Here is a 17,124-nt window from a genome sequence, read left to right on the forward strand (position 1 = left end):
AGGCTGGTCTGCTCTACTCTGCTCCTGGTTACCATCACCAGTAGGATGGAGATCAACAAAAGCACTCATTTATTGCTAAATATCAGCTATGCTTAATCATCCATGGAACTATAAGAGATTCTCTTAGTGTCTACCTAATCAACTACTCTGCCATTTATTGGGATATTTGGCCACTTCAGTTTGAAACTGGATTTATTAATATCAAACTTAAATTATCATCAACTATTACAGATATCCTCTGAATGCTTTCCTAGGAAAATCACTGATAGGGATTATTAGAAAATATAAAATCCTTTTAAGTACTTGGGCCTTCATACAAATTTTCTATACCAAATAACATCAGGAATCTTTGGAAATCCAGATCCATACACAATTCGTCATCTAATTCATTACTTCAAAATCTTGCCTTTGGATTTAAAAAAAAACCCACACCCTTTATTATTTTGGAATTGCAGCGCTGTTATGTCAAAATCCCCATACAACTTTATATGTGTTTGTCTTACTGATTTTAGAGGTCCACCTGCTGTATTTGCAAGTAGACCATTTGCTTTCCTAAATGTCAGTCAGGAGAAACATGGCAGCAGCCTTTGCCTATCTTCACTGGACAGCTAGATGTCTGTGGTCAGTAGACATACCATGGTCCTGCCACAGCCCCTTCTATCAGATTTCACTCAGTCATTAAATTTTAAAAACAAACCAAAACCCACCACCAAACAAAAAACAACCCCAAAAACCCACCCAAACAAAAAAAACCCAACCCAAACCCTAATTGAATTGCAGTGTTTCAGTTAAGTTTCATGGTAGGGGAAAAGCAAGCTGCATTGTTATTTCTAAACTCCAAGACTGTGCTTTTATTTTAGGATGATGCCACCTGGGAACACGGCTCTGCATTCACATCACACGCATACTGCAATAGAGGGACCAAGAGAGCGCCTCGTCCCCGTCCCCACTCACCCGGGTAGGGTGCAGGGGCAGCACCGTACACTGCCCACAGGTCAGACCCACACGTGCATTTAATGCATCGATAAAGTGTAGGGTAATTTCTGGATCAGTCTTTGATAGCATCTGTGTTTCTGAAGCTGCGCAAGTGTGACAAATGGTTGGGGGATGAGAGTCTTCTACCACATCAGTACACCCCCCCCCCCCCAATTCTCCCCATCCCACCCCAACAAACAAAACAAATGCCCCGTACCTGGAGACATCTCAGTGCCTGAATAATTAATAAAATAAGCATGATAATGAATAATCTATGTTAAGCATTTTCTTACCCTTTATTTTTTCATTATGATCAGAAGAGGAATATGATTAACAGCAGTTTAAACTTTAGCAGTACAATTTCAGTATTAAATATAAAACTACACTGCAAGTTGATGTATTTTAAAAATGGTTATGTATACTCTAGCCTTAAATTTATGTATCAAATACAAGTAACTCAGTTGTTTCTTGCCTTGACAATTAACATATCTAACAAATTTCAACAAGCCAGACATCCATCTTTTCCATTAAAAAAAATAAGCAAGCACACCAACTCTTATTCATAGCAAGGGGGTGTAAAGATTCAACACTTTCCTGAGTGTTGTGCAAAGAGTAACAGGTTTGAGAAAGTCAGTTAAATAAGTGTAATGATAAACCTAAAGCTAAGCTGGAGGACCTTTTGATTAACTTCATATTTCATATATTACTTGCATCAGTTGAGAGCAACATGAGTTACAGAACTTCCATGAAAACAAGCCACTTACAAGCAGGTGGTTAAGCTTGATCAGTTTATTAAAAGGATTATATGACACGGTTGCCTGCAATAGCAGGGGACTGGATCTGATGACCCAGGAAGTTCTTTCCAGTCCCATGTTTCTAAGCCATGCACCAAGTGTATCCAGCCCACACTTTCACATTTGGAAAAAGCCGAAGCCACACACACACACTCACAGAAAAAAAAAATTAAAAAAAAAAGTCCTTGATGACACCATTTCATTTCTCTAGATATTCACTATGCAGAAGGGAACAGAGCTAAAGTCCTGTACAGAGGATACATTTACTCGAGGTTGATGTGGTACTGAAGTCAGTTAATAATTAGATACCTCCAGGCAGATTCAGTTACAGGGCATACCAACACTGCACACTGCCAGACAATTTCTAATCAAGCCAAGAACCTCCTGCAGGAATGAGGTCTCTTTGCTAGCAAGCACAGAGCACACTGAATAAGCTAAAAGCAGCTGTTCTTAAATGAACTACCCTACCAACCGTGAGTGAATGACAGATAGATGGTAAGAAGCATTTACCTACTAGACAAGATCTCTCTGCACACTCAGGCAGAAGTAATTAGTTCAGAGCAGCAACCATTGCTCCTACCTTGCCTGTCTCTTGAGTACGTTCTCTTTAAAAGCTGGTCTACAGAATCAGTGCAGCCTTTCTCAAGCACTACCAAAGTAGTAGTTTGCCGCTGCCACGCAAGACTCTACTTTCAAATGGTAGTCAAGACATTCCCATCGTCATGGCCAGTTTGCTAAGACAACGTATACAGCCATAGCAAAAAGCCTTTGCAACAACTAGAGATCTCAACAATTGCCTACATTCAGCCCATCTAACTTTTAGGCACTTGGTTAAGGTGTCTGGGTCCCTAGTCACCCAGAACTCCCCCCACCCCCCCAGGAAAAAATAAAACTTGAAAAAAATTAGTAATCACTGAAGGCAGATAGTCTCAATTACCTTCTGGAGGTGTCTCTTGACCCCCACTGAGCAAAGCTGCATTTCAAGCAACCAAGTTCTTAACACAGGCACCTCAGTTAGACAGGATGAATGGAGACTTGCATCTCTTTCAAGAGATACTGTCAATACTCTCCAAAACCAAAGGCAATTAAGCAATTAAGGTTTGCAACTCCAGTTACGTTTGGAAACAAACTTACAGTCAAGTAATTAACCTGTAGTCCCTCCCTCCCAAGCATAACAGCCTTCCACATGGAGGCTCTGCTATTTAAAAAAAAAAAGCATTCTTTCAAATAGAGTGGACACGGCTGCTTTGCCACTCATTCATGGGGAAGCTGAAGGATCAGAGAACAGTTACTCAGAGACCTGGAATGACTAAGCACTGCTAGTGCATGCAAAGCAGAATTAACAAGATGGTTTTTAAATTAACCCTAGTCATCTTCTCCACCCCACAAAATTCATGCAAGTGTTTGAGAAGATAGTCAAGACATAATAGCCCTGCTTTCCAAAAAGGCTTAGGCTTTTTTTTCACATATTGTAAGAGAAACTTGCTTTTGTTTTCTTTCTGTGGGTAGAGAAATGCATTTTTGGCATGTTTGAGAATCATAGATTATCTATGAAGTCCATGCTGTTTAAATTCTCCAACTAGTTTCTATAACCTGTCAAAAAACCCATAAGCAACCTACACGTTGCCCCAGTATTGAACATGCATGCTCAGAACTCTCCACTTTAGTGAAATGAGGTGTTACTTCTGTGCTGATAGTTGACGAGTCAGCATTACACGACTTTGAGACCAACTAAATTAACATTGTCGTAATATGAAAGGCAAGCACAAGTTCATTTATTTATAGCAAAGGTCTTGGGTTACAGGAGGTCAGTTCTTGCCATCTTGGAAAGATAGGGGATAACTTATTGCATACATGTGCATTATAATTTAGCAGCAAGTCATTCATAGAAACACTTCCCTCCTACTGCTTTTTTGGTTTATCTCAATTATATATATATTTTAGCTTTACAAAGCATTTAACACCACCTTTAAGTTAATGGTCTTTTATTGGAAAAAAAGACTAGCATTTACAACTTGGAATGGACATAAATTGTAATATCTTGAACAGCAATGTTGATAGTTGTGCTGAAGTCCACAGGCTACTCCGCCAGCTCCAAGTCATGGTACAGAAGGTTTTAAAAATATGAGAGTCCAAAGATGCTCCCTTGGTGAAGGTTTCTTTTAAAAATTTTGTGAACGGTAACAGCCCGACACCCGTTTCACTATAGTGCAATGCAGACAATGTTAAACCAGTATTTTAACACAGATATGCCATCCATAGTTAAGATCATCATATTTTTGGAGCACACTGCTACGTACAGGAGAACCATTCAACCTTTAGGGCATTTTCTCTAAGTTTTGCATCCTTCAACCATTTTGCTGCATACCATCGTGAGGTATAAACCAATTTTAAAGTAAACCAGCTATGACAATTTATACTACAAATTGAACTAGAATCCACTGTTGAACAAGAGTGGATCTTTTAGGTTGGTTTTTTTTTTTCCTTTTAATACAAATGTCTGACTGTGCTCAATTGTCAAGCTGCATGCATGAAAAACCGGCCAGCCCAAACAGTGTAATAGTCATTAGCAAATGGAACTTTTGAGTTCACTAAGTGCTTCCTTTTTTTTTATTTTCAAGGTAGTACAATTATTTATATTGTAAAACTGATGTTTAACTTTTATCTTTTGGGGACAGGACCACCAACCATTACATGCAGTTTGTGGACAGAAGGTATTTTGACATTCAGTTTTGCTATACAGAAACAGAATGAATAAATGAACATTTTTTTTGCAAGAGGTAAGTAAAAGATTCAATTTGATTCTTCTAGAGGAAAAAAAGGTGTAAAGGAGGTCTCTTCACTTTGCAGTCATCATCTGTACGAATTCTGAAAAGATAAAAAGTCACTGTGATTTATTGTCTCCAGAGTACTTCAACTGGTCTCTTAAACACACTTGGCATAAAAAAAGCCCCTTTTACTGCATCCAAGTTTTTGTCCACAGAAGTGGACATCTGAATAAACTGGTGTCTCAAGTAATGGGTTTGAGTCAAGATAAGTATCTTTTTACCTTCGTAGTTGACTTGCCCATCCCCATCAATGTCTGCTTCTCTGATCATTTCGTCTACTTCTTCATCTGTTAGCTTTTCTCCTAAGTTTGTCATAACATGACGTAGTTCTGCTGCACTGATATAGCCGTTGCCATCCTGCGATGAAAGAGTTGCACAAGATCATGATCAACAATCCTGACATTGCTTAACTGTGAAACTACAACTAGGTTTCCAGTAACTGCTTCTGAACTAGCCTTATGGCACTTGGGACAGATACACAGACCTGGTGCACTGTATAACCCTACATTACATACTAATTTCATTGCCTTACAATGCACACATGTCACCATATACTTCTATACAATTATTGTACTGTAAGAGTAACTGCATGCCTGATTTGTAGTGTGATAAGGTAGTTTTGATGCTTTTAAAGAGCTTTCAAAAATAAATCCAGAAACAAAGTGGTTTTTGTTTAGTCTCTGCTGCCCAAGCAAGGCCAAAAAAATTTCCCCACCAGCAAGAAATAAAGTCAGCTTTCTCCTCTTTGTAATACTACCTCTATAACTAGACTGCAGGTGGCTAGGTTAGGCTTCTTGGATAAGATGATACAGAACAAACCTTCAAATAAAGCATCTGAATTCTACTCAGGAGTAGTGAAAAAGCTTCATGACAAAAAAAAAGACACTGTCAGTGTTCTGACTAGTAATATCCAAACCTAGAGCTCATCCCTAGCTATTTCAGATATTGTTCTCTTCCATCTACAGGAAGATTACACTAGATTAGAGCAGGAGTTCTCGTGATGGCCATCACCAGTAGATAAGCTACCTCAGAGGCTTTAAACAAATGTAGTCTGCAGAAACAACTCCACAGGGTAGATGAAGTACTAACCAAATAATCAAACATTTCCTTTAGCACATTTTCCAGCTAAGTACTAGAGATCACCACTTTTTTCCATAAAAAGTAGTAGTAAGGTCTTCTTCCACACATGCATGTGCATCAGCTTAGCAGCTGCACCAGACATTGCTCAATTATCTTGTAACATCTGTCATATCCAAGCAATCCAAAGAGGGGAACCCCTGTTCTAGAAATAATTGACCTTCATATATGCCCGGGTATCCTTAAAGAAGACAGAGGAAGTTGAGTAACCTCAAAGTCCGCTTATTGAAAATGGAACATCCAATACTTCACATCCCTCTGAATACTGATGACATCTTTAGCTTCAAAAGCTTCCGTAAAGTATAAAGCCTTATGCATCCATGCAAACAATTCCCCATTCCCCCAAAGTCAGAAGGTTCCGACAAAACCCACCCCCCAGAAAAACCAAACCACCCCACAAGCATCAAGTTCTGCTCATCTCTGCTCCAAAGAAAAGGCCAGAAAGTTCTCCTCATGATGAGCCTAAACCTTAGATCTGCTGTGTAGAATCAGGTAGAACCAGCCTGCAAAAGCCCTAGTTGTGTTTCCAGAACAGTCCCTGCTCTGTTTCCAACTCCTCTGCTTCTATTAGAAGACTTTTCCTTCTAGACAAGAGGAGAGAAAACACCAAGGAAAAAATTGACATCATTAGTGCTTCTAAAGAGTATTTGTACTTCTATTAATACCTTGTCAAAGACTCGGAATGCCTCACGGATTTCTTCCTCGCTGTCTGTGTCCTTCATTTTTCTGGCCATCATGGTTAAAAATTCAGGGAAGTCGATAGTGCCATTGCCTTAATGAAAAGAAACTTCCAAAAATTAAACTTCCACACTTTTCTTTATACAAAAAAGAAATCCGGCATTTAATTTAGCCAGAGAGAAGACTGACAGATCCTCTGTAAACCATTCTTTATAGAAGAACTAGATCTTCTCCCTCAATTGCTACCACTGCCTTTTTGCTATTACAATGTCCAGTAGCCACTGTCACTGCAGTGTTTCAGCACAACAAAAATAGTTCAACTGTTACCTTCTCTCCAGGTCAAACCACACCATTTGCCACCCAAATTGCAAGTAAAATGTCAGTCTGATGCTTTAAGGTTAACCAATACTAAGACTTATCTTTACTTTGAAACACTCCCCAAAATCAATCATTTAGTTTCTTTGGAATCTCCCACAGCAATTGGGAAGGGAATGTATTATAAAGCTGGCACTACAAATCCAGAATATCGAAAATCTGAGAAAATTGCACTTCACTAAGCTGCTCAAATATGTGTTCCTTGTTAAAAATCTATCTTCTTATCAACATATGCTGTACACCACAGAAGTAATGCACCATTTTAAGGGGCAACAAGGATCTGCAAATTCCAGTGATGTGAGAAAAGCTGCCACTATGTGGCACTTCTGATAATCTTAGCAGTATGTGTTCTTACAGGTATTTCACCACAAAACTGAAAATCCCCGGTAACACCCAGGCCTCACCCCTAAGATTTTTAAGTTCTTCATTCAAATCAAAGATTCAAACTTCAGGCTGCTCAAAGCTGTGAGAAAAGTGGTATGGTGAAGAAACAAGTTCTCTGAAACAGCAGAAACTAGATTTGTATAGTCAACATTCAGCCCTATAGGCTAAAACACCTGCATTAAATAGTTCACTGTGCAACTAAGATCTACCCATCACTTGACAGAAACATACAAACTCAGTGGGTAAGTATAGCAAAGAAGCTAAATAAATACAGTTTAAGAAAACCTTTGCAGCTATTTATCATCATGGCCAGCTTTATCTACAGCTAAATCCGAATACAGGTCTTGTTCATTGAGGATTTTTCAAAGCTGAGTACATGTAGAATAACAGCAAAGCATTCTGCCATAAAGCAAGTTTAAACAGATAGGCAGGCATACTTATCTGAAGTCCCCAGTCTCCTTTCATTTTTAGTCTACCAGTGAAGCATTGTGGACTGCAGCCTAGAGAAGTCACTATACACAAACTCTATGTAGCACTGCAAAGTAACTTTTTTCAGTATCTGCATCCAGGAGTTAGAAATTAAAGTCAACTTACATTTTAGGAAAGTAGTTGTAATTAATGTAGTCTGATAATCAGATAATCTATACTCTTGCCAACATACTTTCACTCTTCTTTTATACAGATATTAGAGAAAAATCACTATCACAACCAATGTACAAGATCACAGCCTTGACATCACTAGGGGAAAGCATTTTTCCTTTTTATAACTGCTAGCCTGTCTGGAGTCTCAGAAATACAACGTGCAGTTACCCCTTCTGGCATCCGTTAAGAAATTCTGAAAGGCTTGATACAGGAAGGTTTTTCTGCTTCTGCCTCCAATCTCTCTCCCTTATCTATTAGTGATCTAATAGACTACATTAGCCTATACAGTCTCTCCCTGTTGTGTTTTCAATTCTTGGAAGCTTAGCACTGTTCCACTCCTACCAGATTTTTGCCCTAAGATAAAACCACAGACATTAGAAGGGCTAAAGACCAACATGGGCTGACAAAACACATATAGAAAAGCTGGGTGAAAACACAGGTTAACAGCAGGTCAGGGCAAGTCAGATAGCAATAGGAAGCCTGTGACCCATAAAAATATTAAAGACAAACAGCGTAACTTTGTCTCTGCCCATCCCCTCTTTTGGAGTCTCACTAATACTGCTAGCATCTGACTGCTGTGCAGAGAGCAATTAAAAAAATTGACACCTGAGTTTAGATTCTATTAAGCATTTTGAAACTGCTTCAAGAGATCAATGTCACAGAATCTTCTCTATACAGTCCAACCCCAGGTGTGGAGGTAATACATACTCAAGATGATCACAGTGCTAATAACTACTTTTCCAACACTTACCATCAGCATCTACCTCGTTGATCATATCCTGCAATTCTGCTTCTGTTGGATTTTGACCCAATGACCTCATGACAGTTCCCAGTTCTTTTGTTGTGATAGTACCATCACCATCTTTGTCAAATAGGGAAAAGGCTTCCTTGAATTCTAGAAGCAGAAACAGTCCCAGTGTTTAGTAACATCACCAGCATAAGAAAGCTGCATACTAAAAATGCACTCCACTGACAACATCTAGTACAATTTTAAGAAACATTTTATCTAACTGTTCATGTATTGAATTAACTAGTATTAATAAAAAATTAATTACAGTATCAACACATAATTTGTATAGTGTATTTAAACTTATTTCATGTGGCTATTATCTGCATTACAACATCATCGTGCTTGAGACAGTTGCACCATAAACAGCAGCTGCTTAGGATACAAGAAAGGACACACTGGGTTCCCTTCACCATTAACAGACTTACAGGAACAGTAAGTCTGATGTCAGCTACAAGTGGGTGATTGGTCTCCAGAAAGTCAAATAGTGCTCCTTTGCCTAACCAGTCTGAATTACAAACACCCTGTTACAAGCTATTTTAAAGACATTGGCTTATATTAACATGTAATAAACCCATTTTAGGTTTATTTGTTTGCATTTCACTCCAAGTTTATCTTCATTAAAAAGAGCACCTAGGTCTGCTTTGACTACAAGAAGTTCACTTGAGTCTAGCAATTATTTCTGTTTGCAAGAAATCCAGACTTGACTCAAGTCTGAAAGTCTAAAAAAAGTTTTATCTGTAGTCCAAGGAACAAGCAGCCTATATTAAGAGGCAATGAACCAGTAATCTTCCAGAATGCTTGGCTGGTTTTGATTTTTTTTTTTTGAGTGCTTTTTTAAAAGGCATTCGTATAGATTTGAAATTGTCAAAAAGTTTTTTGCATTATGTTTGAGATAATGTATTTTTTTAGTCACAAGGAGTTAGCAAAAAAATCATTTCTCATCAAAACACTTACCAGCAATCTGTTCTTCAGTCAGCTGATCAGCCTACATGAAGAATAGAACATTTTAGAATATTGTTTACCTCTAGCTATGTCAAGATACTTCCTTTAGATTTCAGTAGTGATTTATCATTACTTTTACAAAGCCACTCTCAACCCCTACAATTCTGCCTCTGCAAGGAGATTCCACTCATCTACCCTATGCAGCTGTTTCCAAAAGCATATAAGCTAACTTGTTTTGAAACTGCACATGAAGAACCAGACATGCCATCCTTCAACTTAGAGGATTCCATTTGGGCAAGCAAAGGACACAGAGCAGGCTCCTTGCAACTGGTCAGAGGCACGAAATCCTTAATGACACGTTTGGGGTTTCACATCACATCAGATGTCGTTTCCAGCAGCGTAGTGACCCTAACACTGCGCGGGGGTATCTGCACATTAGTGGGCTGATGACAAGTGTGCCACCTAGTGATCCAACACCACTGAAGTCTGCCCTCCCCCACCACACTGCACCCAATATTAGCCTACCGTAAGCTGAACAGAAAGCACTGTGCTGCAATATTAGGAGGAGTTACTACTTGGTATTATGGAGATTTTTGCCATCTCTAACAAAGATAATGCCAGTTTTCACGCGTCACATTTTTCCGTTCAACCAAGCAGTTTAAGGTGCCTCACACTGATATGCAGGTTGTTTTATATATCATTTTAAGTGGCAAGATTTAAAATGCCTGCTTATGACCTTCTGTACATCAAGAGGCCACTGCTGCATCCAAAGGTATACAGCTCAATGGGCAATTAAATAGGCTTTCCCAGAGCTTAGCTCTGCTAACCACATCCTTCCAGAATCCTCTCCCTTCTGTACAGCTAGAGCATCACAAAAAGCTCCACTGTTTGGACTCAGGAACTAACCAGTTAGGGAAAAATATGCATTCTCCTAGTAAGTAAAAATGAAAAAACACCTGAATTTTACATGCCTAGTCAAGATACTGGAGAATACAAGGTCCTAACTCCTTTTAAACTCATTTTATTGGACAGCTTTTACTAATAGAACAGAGAATTTTGTAGGTGAGAGAAAGCAGGCTTCTCATAATCCTTTTGTCCTAAAATACCATTATTCAAGTATAAAAACCACTTTACTGCAGTCAAGAACAACAAATACAACAGAGAATTAACAGGCTACACAATTTGTTAGCTTTCTTGCACAGGGAAATAGGGCAGGGTTGAAAAGCCTGCTGTGTATGTTAAGTGACATACACAGATTTCACCTGTAAATAGGTGTTGGGATTTTTTTTTAATGTTTTAATGGCTGTATGTAATGACTAAACAATTCCCCATATGTACAGTGGGTTGGAGCGGGGAGGGGGGGAGAAAAGGGTAGAAACGCTAAGAGCTAAAGACAGATTTCAAGTTTAATACATCATCTTTAAAAACAGCAGAAAACTTGTGTTCAAAAATCCAGTTTGCCATTCCAGACTCTAGTGATTTGCCAGAAAATGCGAGGTTTTACTTAAAGATTATCTAAGGAATTTACATAACAGACTCAATGCCCTGCAGAACAGGAAACGAGCCACACCTCGGCAAAAACCTCCAACCCACAGCACCAGCTTGTTGCCCCATTAGTTGGGGCTCACTGGATATTTCTAAAAAAATCAGATTTCGAATTAAAGAAAAAAGCCAACCCAAACAGCTTCACACACACGGCGATGCCAGAAGCATGCAACCCGACCCTAAACCGCCATGGTGTTCACCTTTCCGAGCAACAGGCACAGCTGCTGCCTGCTTGCCCTAGCTACAGGACAAAGGTACCCAGGGCTGGAGCCATCACCCCACCCAGCCAAGTCATCAAATCCTGTGCTAGTGATGTCAGCCTTCCCCGACGGGAAGGGGAGATGGAGAGACAGAGCCGAGGAACACCCAAGATTGCCAAAATGCGATTAGAGGTCAGCCTGCAACTGCTTCGCCGCTCTCGTAGGAAGCGAAAAAACCGCCGGGAAAATCCCAGCCCTTCCTCTTGCCGTCGTTTGCGAGGAGTCCGGGCTAGCACGGCAGCGCCCGACGGCCGGGGGATGATGCGAGCGGCTCCCGGAGCCCACCAGCGATGCGCTTCGGAAGGCGAGGCGGATGCTGGCATCGCCGGGATGGGAAGCAGGAGGCTCGCAGCCCGCCGGGCGCAACAAGCGCCCTTCCCGGCCAGCAGCCACCCACTGCTGCAGTGCGTCCCCATTTCCCCTCCCTCTCCAGCCGCCGGCCACACCACGTCCTCAGCCTTCAGCCGAGAGGGCGCCTCGGCTCCGCAGCCAGCTTTCCCCATCCCCTGCCTCCCTTCGGTGGCGCGGACGGCGGCTTCTCCCCCGCAGCCCCCGAGGGAGAGGAAAGGCTGCGCTCCCTCTCCCCGCCCCGAGACCCCTATGCGGGCGTTGGGCCGTTTCCAACCGAGCAACGCGCACTGCGCCCCGGTCCCCCCCCCCCAGCTGGGGGGTGCGCGGGGGCCGGAGAGGAAGAGGAGGAGACATGATGTAATGCAGTCAGCGATGGGCTTCGCCGCGGCTGCTGCGTTTTTTTGGGGGGATGGGGGGGCGAGGGCGCAGTAGCTGCAGCACGGTGCCCTCCCCCGGGCCGCCGCCCGCCGCCCCCCGCCCCCCCCCCGCTCCCTGCGCAGTGCAGCTGGTGCCGGAGCCGAGCGGGATCCTCGCCCGCAGACCCGCGCCCCGCCCGGCCCCCGCCCCGCAACGCGCCCTGCCCGGCGGAGGGGCCGCAGCCCTGGGGAGACGCGCCCGGCCCTTTCCGGAGGGGAGCGAGCGCCGCATGTGGGGGAAGGCGAGGCGGGGCCGCGGCGGGAAGGCGCGGGGCCGGGGCGCCCACACGGCAGGCCCCGAAGAAAGGGGAAGGAAGCGGCGGAAGAGGAAGGGCCACAGCTCCGCGGCGATCCCCGCGGCTGGGGGGGGGGGGGGGAGGGAGGTAGCCGTGGCCACCAGCCCGCTCACCCCATGGGGACTCGGGCGGGAAGGGTTGCGGCCTCCCGCCGCCCCGTACCTGCGGGGCCGCCCCAACCCCCATTCCTCCCCGGGGAGACCCCGGCTTCCGCCGACCCGACCGGCTCCGCAGCGAGCCTGCAGCGAGCCCCCCGCGCGTCAGCCCCCGCAGCAGCCCGAGCACCCCGCGGTGCGGCCGGTCGAGCTACCTACCATGGCGCGGCGGCGGCTGCACGAACTGCGCGACCACGAGCGGCGGCGGCTGCTGCTCCTGCTGCTGCCTCCTCCCCGGCGCGGCTCGGAGAAGTGCTAGGGCTGTGAGCCTGCGCCGCCCCGCTATATATGTAGGGCTGTATCCCTCCGCCGGAGCGGGGCCTTTTTCTCTCCTCCCCGGCGCGGTATGTCTGAGGGTGATTGCAGCGAGCAGCCCTGCCCCCTCTGCGGCCCGGCCCCTCTCCTCCCCTCCCCTCCCCTCCTCCCCTCCCCTCCCCTCCTCTCCCCTGGCGGACCCGCTCCCCCCGCCCCCCCCCCCCCAGCCCTGCGGCCGCTCCCCCCCAGAGGTGCGGCCGTCAGCCGTCTGCCCGCTGCGGGATTCGGGGCCGCGGCGGGCTCCAGCCCAGCGGTGCACCATCACCCTCCTCCCGCCGTACTCCTCTCCCCTTCCCCTGTCTCCTCGCCCCCTGAGGTAAGAGCCACACGGGGACAGGCGGGTGAGCAGCCCCCCCGCCCGACGGAGAGGCCTCGCTCCCGGGGCGACAGGGCTGCAGCGAGCTGCGAGCTGCGTGGCCGCCCTCCCCGTCCCCGCTCCCGAGCCGAGGGGCGAGGGCAGCCTGGCCCCGACAGTGGCCATTTTCCACCGAGCGCTGGTGCCGGCGGAGACCTCCGGGGGCGGCCAGGCCGGCGGGAGAGAGCTGCCCGCCGCCGGGCAGCGTCACCGCGGGGACCCCGCCGGGTCCCAGCCGCCCCTGCATCGAGGCCTCTCTCCATCTCCCCGTCGCTGTCTGAGCGGGGACCCCCGGGGTGAGAGGAATCTCGGCTCAGTTGGTGCTTTTTATTGTTTTCTAGACAGCATCCCCGCTGGCGGTGCGGTGGCCTGCACTCCCCCGGGGAGCCCGGAGCAGCACCTGGGAGAGAGAGGATGATGGCACGGGGGGATGTTGCACTAATAAAGCACATTCTTCGGGGAAATCTGAACAAGGGGGGTACGGCAGAGACTGTAAAGCTAGTATGTTGAAGCGAACACAGCTGCCTTTTTTTTTTTTTAATAGTAGGGCTTTTCTCAAGCACCAAAATCTAGATGATGGTAAAATTCAATCCAGAATCAGATGGTCTACGACTGACATGTCACTTCATCCCCTCCTCAGCACAACGGCTGTAGCCTACAAGTGAGAGGCAGCAAAACCATGTCCTGATGTCAGATGTTTTCTCCACTCCTCCTCTATCTGCTCTGGGTTTGGGGATTTTGTCCAACAACTGATAATAACCCAGGTAAATACTGTAGCATTCACACTGCACCTCCTTTAATAAGTAATGGAAGCACAAACAAACATGGACCCACATTGGAATCAAGGATTTTTGGTTCCATTCATGACAGGTACCCTGAGATTTTGAGCTTCCTTGTAGTTCAAGGTATTTTAGTTAAGTTTTTGGTTTGGGCCTCTCTGGATTGGGAGGCTAGCAGTATTTCCAATGTGGTCATAATTCTGATTATCTGCTTTGCAGTATAGCACTATATATTTTAAAATAAATTTTTCTGTTTTTCTGGTTTTGAAAAATCATGCATACTTTCAGTGTTTGAAATAAAGACAAAATCAGTTGGGTTCTGTTTGTTTAATAATTTCAGCAGCTTTACCACTGAAGTTACAATTTATTTGCTTGCCTTTCTGGAACACAGTGATAGGTTGGCAAACACAACAGTTACCTGTTCACAATCTAGAAGGATTTCCCATAGCACACAAAATAGCAAATTTAATGTGTCATAGTTTGGTCCCCAAACCATCCTAACATTTATGTAGTAACTAGTATCTGAACTGGTGTCAGAGAACTGATTTGCAGCTGGCTAGTCTGCAAATTACAGGTTTATAGACAGCTTCCATTTTAGATGCAGAATGCCCAGGCTTCTATTTTTAATATACTTTTTTTTTTTAACTATGAAGCAGTGAGGTTGGATTATTATTTTTTTTCCTATGGAAGAACATGCAAATTGATCTTTTGTTTTCAAACCAGACCAATAATTTTAAGGTCTCATTTTCCCAGCATAATTTTTTTTCTGGAAAACATGGCATAATGTTTGATTGAGGTGGGCTACAAGAGCTTTTGCTTGGATAAGTGAATCTTGGAACTCCCTGAGTCTCACAGGGATGTGTTAAGAACAATGTTCATGTAAAAATCATTCACCTCATTGCGCTGGTCTTACACAGGTGAAGATCTCATTATTGAAACACTGAATTCTATGTAAATATTGGGCTAAGAAATTTGTACAGTTATCTCACAAAGATAAATAGCTGATGTAGTCTTATGGTCTTTGGCCAAAATATTTCTAACGTGGAAGGCTGAAGGTATTATCAGGAGAATAATCTTACCATTTAAATGTGACCGTTTAGAATGTGGATGCCTTATTTCAGTCTCTAATTTTAAAGTTAATTTTAAGTGCATGTAGTATGTTCCTCCATTGATCTGAACCTTTACTTGTTAAAAAGTGAAAGGATTAGATGTCTGTTGAGGAGAGACTATAAGACAAGTAATTAAAATTTATGTAGATTATCTTATGAACTATCAGCATTACAGCGTTCAGACATACATGAAGAAACTTGGAAATGTGACGTAAAAAGCCACTCAGTCACATTCAATGAATGCTGCCAAAGATTAACAGGGCCTTTGAGTAGAAGGATTGCTGTGTATTTATTACTATTTCTTTAACTTTTTCTGTCTACTTTTGCTAACTCTTGATGGTTTTTAGGAATTTTAAAATAAAGTTATTTTTTAAGTAGTTTGGAATATAGTTATCTTGCTTTATTTAAGAAAAATTTTGAGATGATCAATTAAGGTGCCACAGTTAGGTTCTGCAGTAGTTTCTGTTAAATTGCATCATTCTGTGTTTGAAAATATTTCACAGCTAATACTCCAAAATAACATTCTGACTAAGGGGATTTTTTTTTCCTAATTTGACATATGGCAGTGATAAATGTAAACAAAACAGAATACTAATGTTTTGCTACTTATTTAACGTAGAAAAACCTCATCTAAACTGGCATCTGCCTGCTCCTTGTAAATTTGCTTTCACTCAGTTGTACAGCTAGATTTTGGCCAGTATTCTTTGTTCACTTAAAATTTACATTTGGTTGTGGGCAGGCAAGAAATGCCCCTGTCATTCCAATGACATACGTCAAATGATTTGCCAGGATCTTCTATAGTCTCATTCAAAATCTCCTGGATGTCAGTGGGAGCGGGACTGGGCCATGGAATTAGTCAGTATTTGTACCTAAAACCACAGAACTTGGCCATCCCATTGCTCAGAGCTTTTTTATGAAGAGGGCTATGCGATAGCTATTAAGATGAATTTCTGACTGGATAGATTTACTGTTCTAAATTATTTTACTCTTTATCAGTAAGCATGCTTTTGTTGATTTGTGTTTAAGCTGTAATATTAACAAAAGATGATTTTATAAATTTATTAGTTGCAGTGAAAGACTTGCAACCATTCTACCTAGCATTACCTTTCTAAATTTTGACTTAATACGATAGTAAGGTTACAGTGTTGGTCTCTGTTTCTGCAGAGCCCTAACATGTCCATTCTTCGGGAGCAGCCTAAGATACAAGGAGGAATTCTGTTAAGAACTTGGGAAAATAATAACCCTTACTACTTACATGCAAGGTGCACTTCTCAACCTTGGCTTTGTTACCATATGCACTGAAGAACATGGCCTCACACATATCAACTGTTTTCTCATATTATATGTACATAAGGTTTTTTTTAAAAAAAAAATCAAAATTAAAACATTTCACAGACATCTGCCCTGGGAGAAGGGATATGAGAACAGATGGACAGAAGTTTGTCATATCATTTAATGCACAGCTGGGAGGCTGATATTATGGCGATAAGCATAGATAACCAGTATGTAGTAAGTTAGAAGTATAAGAAGCCAAAATCAAGTATTTACGTGCGTGCAACATCTGTGCAACTGGAACAAATTCATAATTAGTTTTCATGGCTATAATATTGCCAATTATATGTGTGAGCTACCCAAACTGGGTTTCAATTTGTTGTACTGCTTTTTAAGTCAATTGGAATTCTGTTGGTATATCAGAAAATTGCTTTTTACCCTCTCTATAAACTTCTGTTCATGTAGCCAATGTTTTTTTGGGGAGACCATTTTCAACAAAATTAATGTTTCTAAATGCCATTGGCAGCTGTGAAAATCTAAGCCAGTATCCTTATAAAAATACTCCTATGAGCTTCACTAAGATTGCAAATAAGTAGGTGGAACTCCATTGAAATAAAAAGCTAGAACAGAATTGAATTTGACCACATTTATACAAGATGTGAAAATATAAATTGCTTTCATCTTAACATCTAAATTTCCAGACCTAGTAACTCTTTTAAATGGGAA

General features: G+C 42.9%; 1 protein-coding gene and 1 long non-coding RNA gene across 3 annotated transcripts; one reads left to right on the forward strand and one right to left on the reverse strand.

Moving 5' to 3' along the window:
* Window positions 1-1,246: 1,246 nt before the first annotated feature.
* On the reverse strand, window positions 1,247-12,966 carry CALM1 (calmodulin 1). The gene is made up of 6 exons (XM_075753700.1): window positions 12,728-12,966; window positions 9,558-9,588; window positions 8,565-8,708; window positions 6,400-6,506; window positions 4,819-4,954; window positions 1,247-4,637 (listed from the first exon to the last, which is right to left on the reverse strand). Exons 1-6 carry the CDS (start codon window positions 12,728-12,730, stop codon window positions 4,609-4,611), a joined length of 450 nt encoding a protein of 149 aa, XP_075609815.1. The 5' UTR covers window positions 12,731-12,966; the 3' UTR covers window positions 1,247-4,608.
* Window positions 12,967-13,060: 94 nt separating this feature from the next.
* LOC142601998 (uncharacterized) lies at window positions 13,061-16,484 on the forward strand. 2 transcript variants are annotated; one of them, XR_012835599.1, is made up of 3 exons: window positions 13,061-13,199; window positions 13,580-14,002; window positions 15,693-16,484. It is a non-coding gene; the product is annotated as an uncharacterized LOC142601998 (long non-coding RNA). The 2 variants fall into 2 exon arrangements; XR_012835598.1 differs by lacking the exon at window positions 13,061-13,199 and having other exon boundaries at window positions 13,207-14,002.
* Window positions 16,485-17,124: the final 640 nt, after the last annotated feature.

This window comes from Balearica regulorum, chromosome 5, assembly GCF_011004875.1.
Source record: "Balearica regulorum gibbericeps isolate bBalReg1 chromosome 5, bBalReg1.pri, whole genome shotgun sequence".
NCBI lineage: Eukaryota > Metazoa > Chordata > Aves > Gruiformes > Gruidae > Balearica > Balearica regulorum.

Bases quoted from the DNA above. Each gene is read 5' to 3' on its own strand.
- CALM1 (XM_075753700.1), bottom strand. The intron at 6,507-8,564 runs GTAAGTGTTGGA...CTTTTCATTAAG, and splicing joins CAACGAGGTAGATGCTGATG to GCAATGGCACTATCGACTTC. The intron at 4,638-4,818 runs GTAAAAAGATAC...TTATCTTTTCAG, and splicing joins TGGGCAAGTCAACTACGAAG to AATTCGTACAGATGATGACT.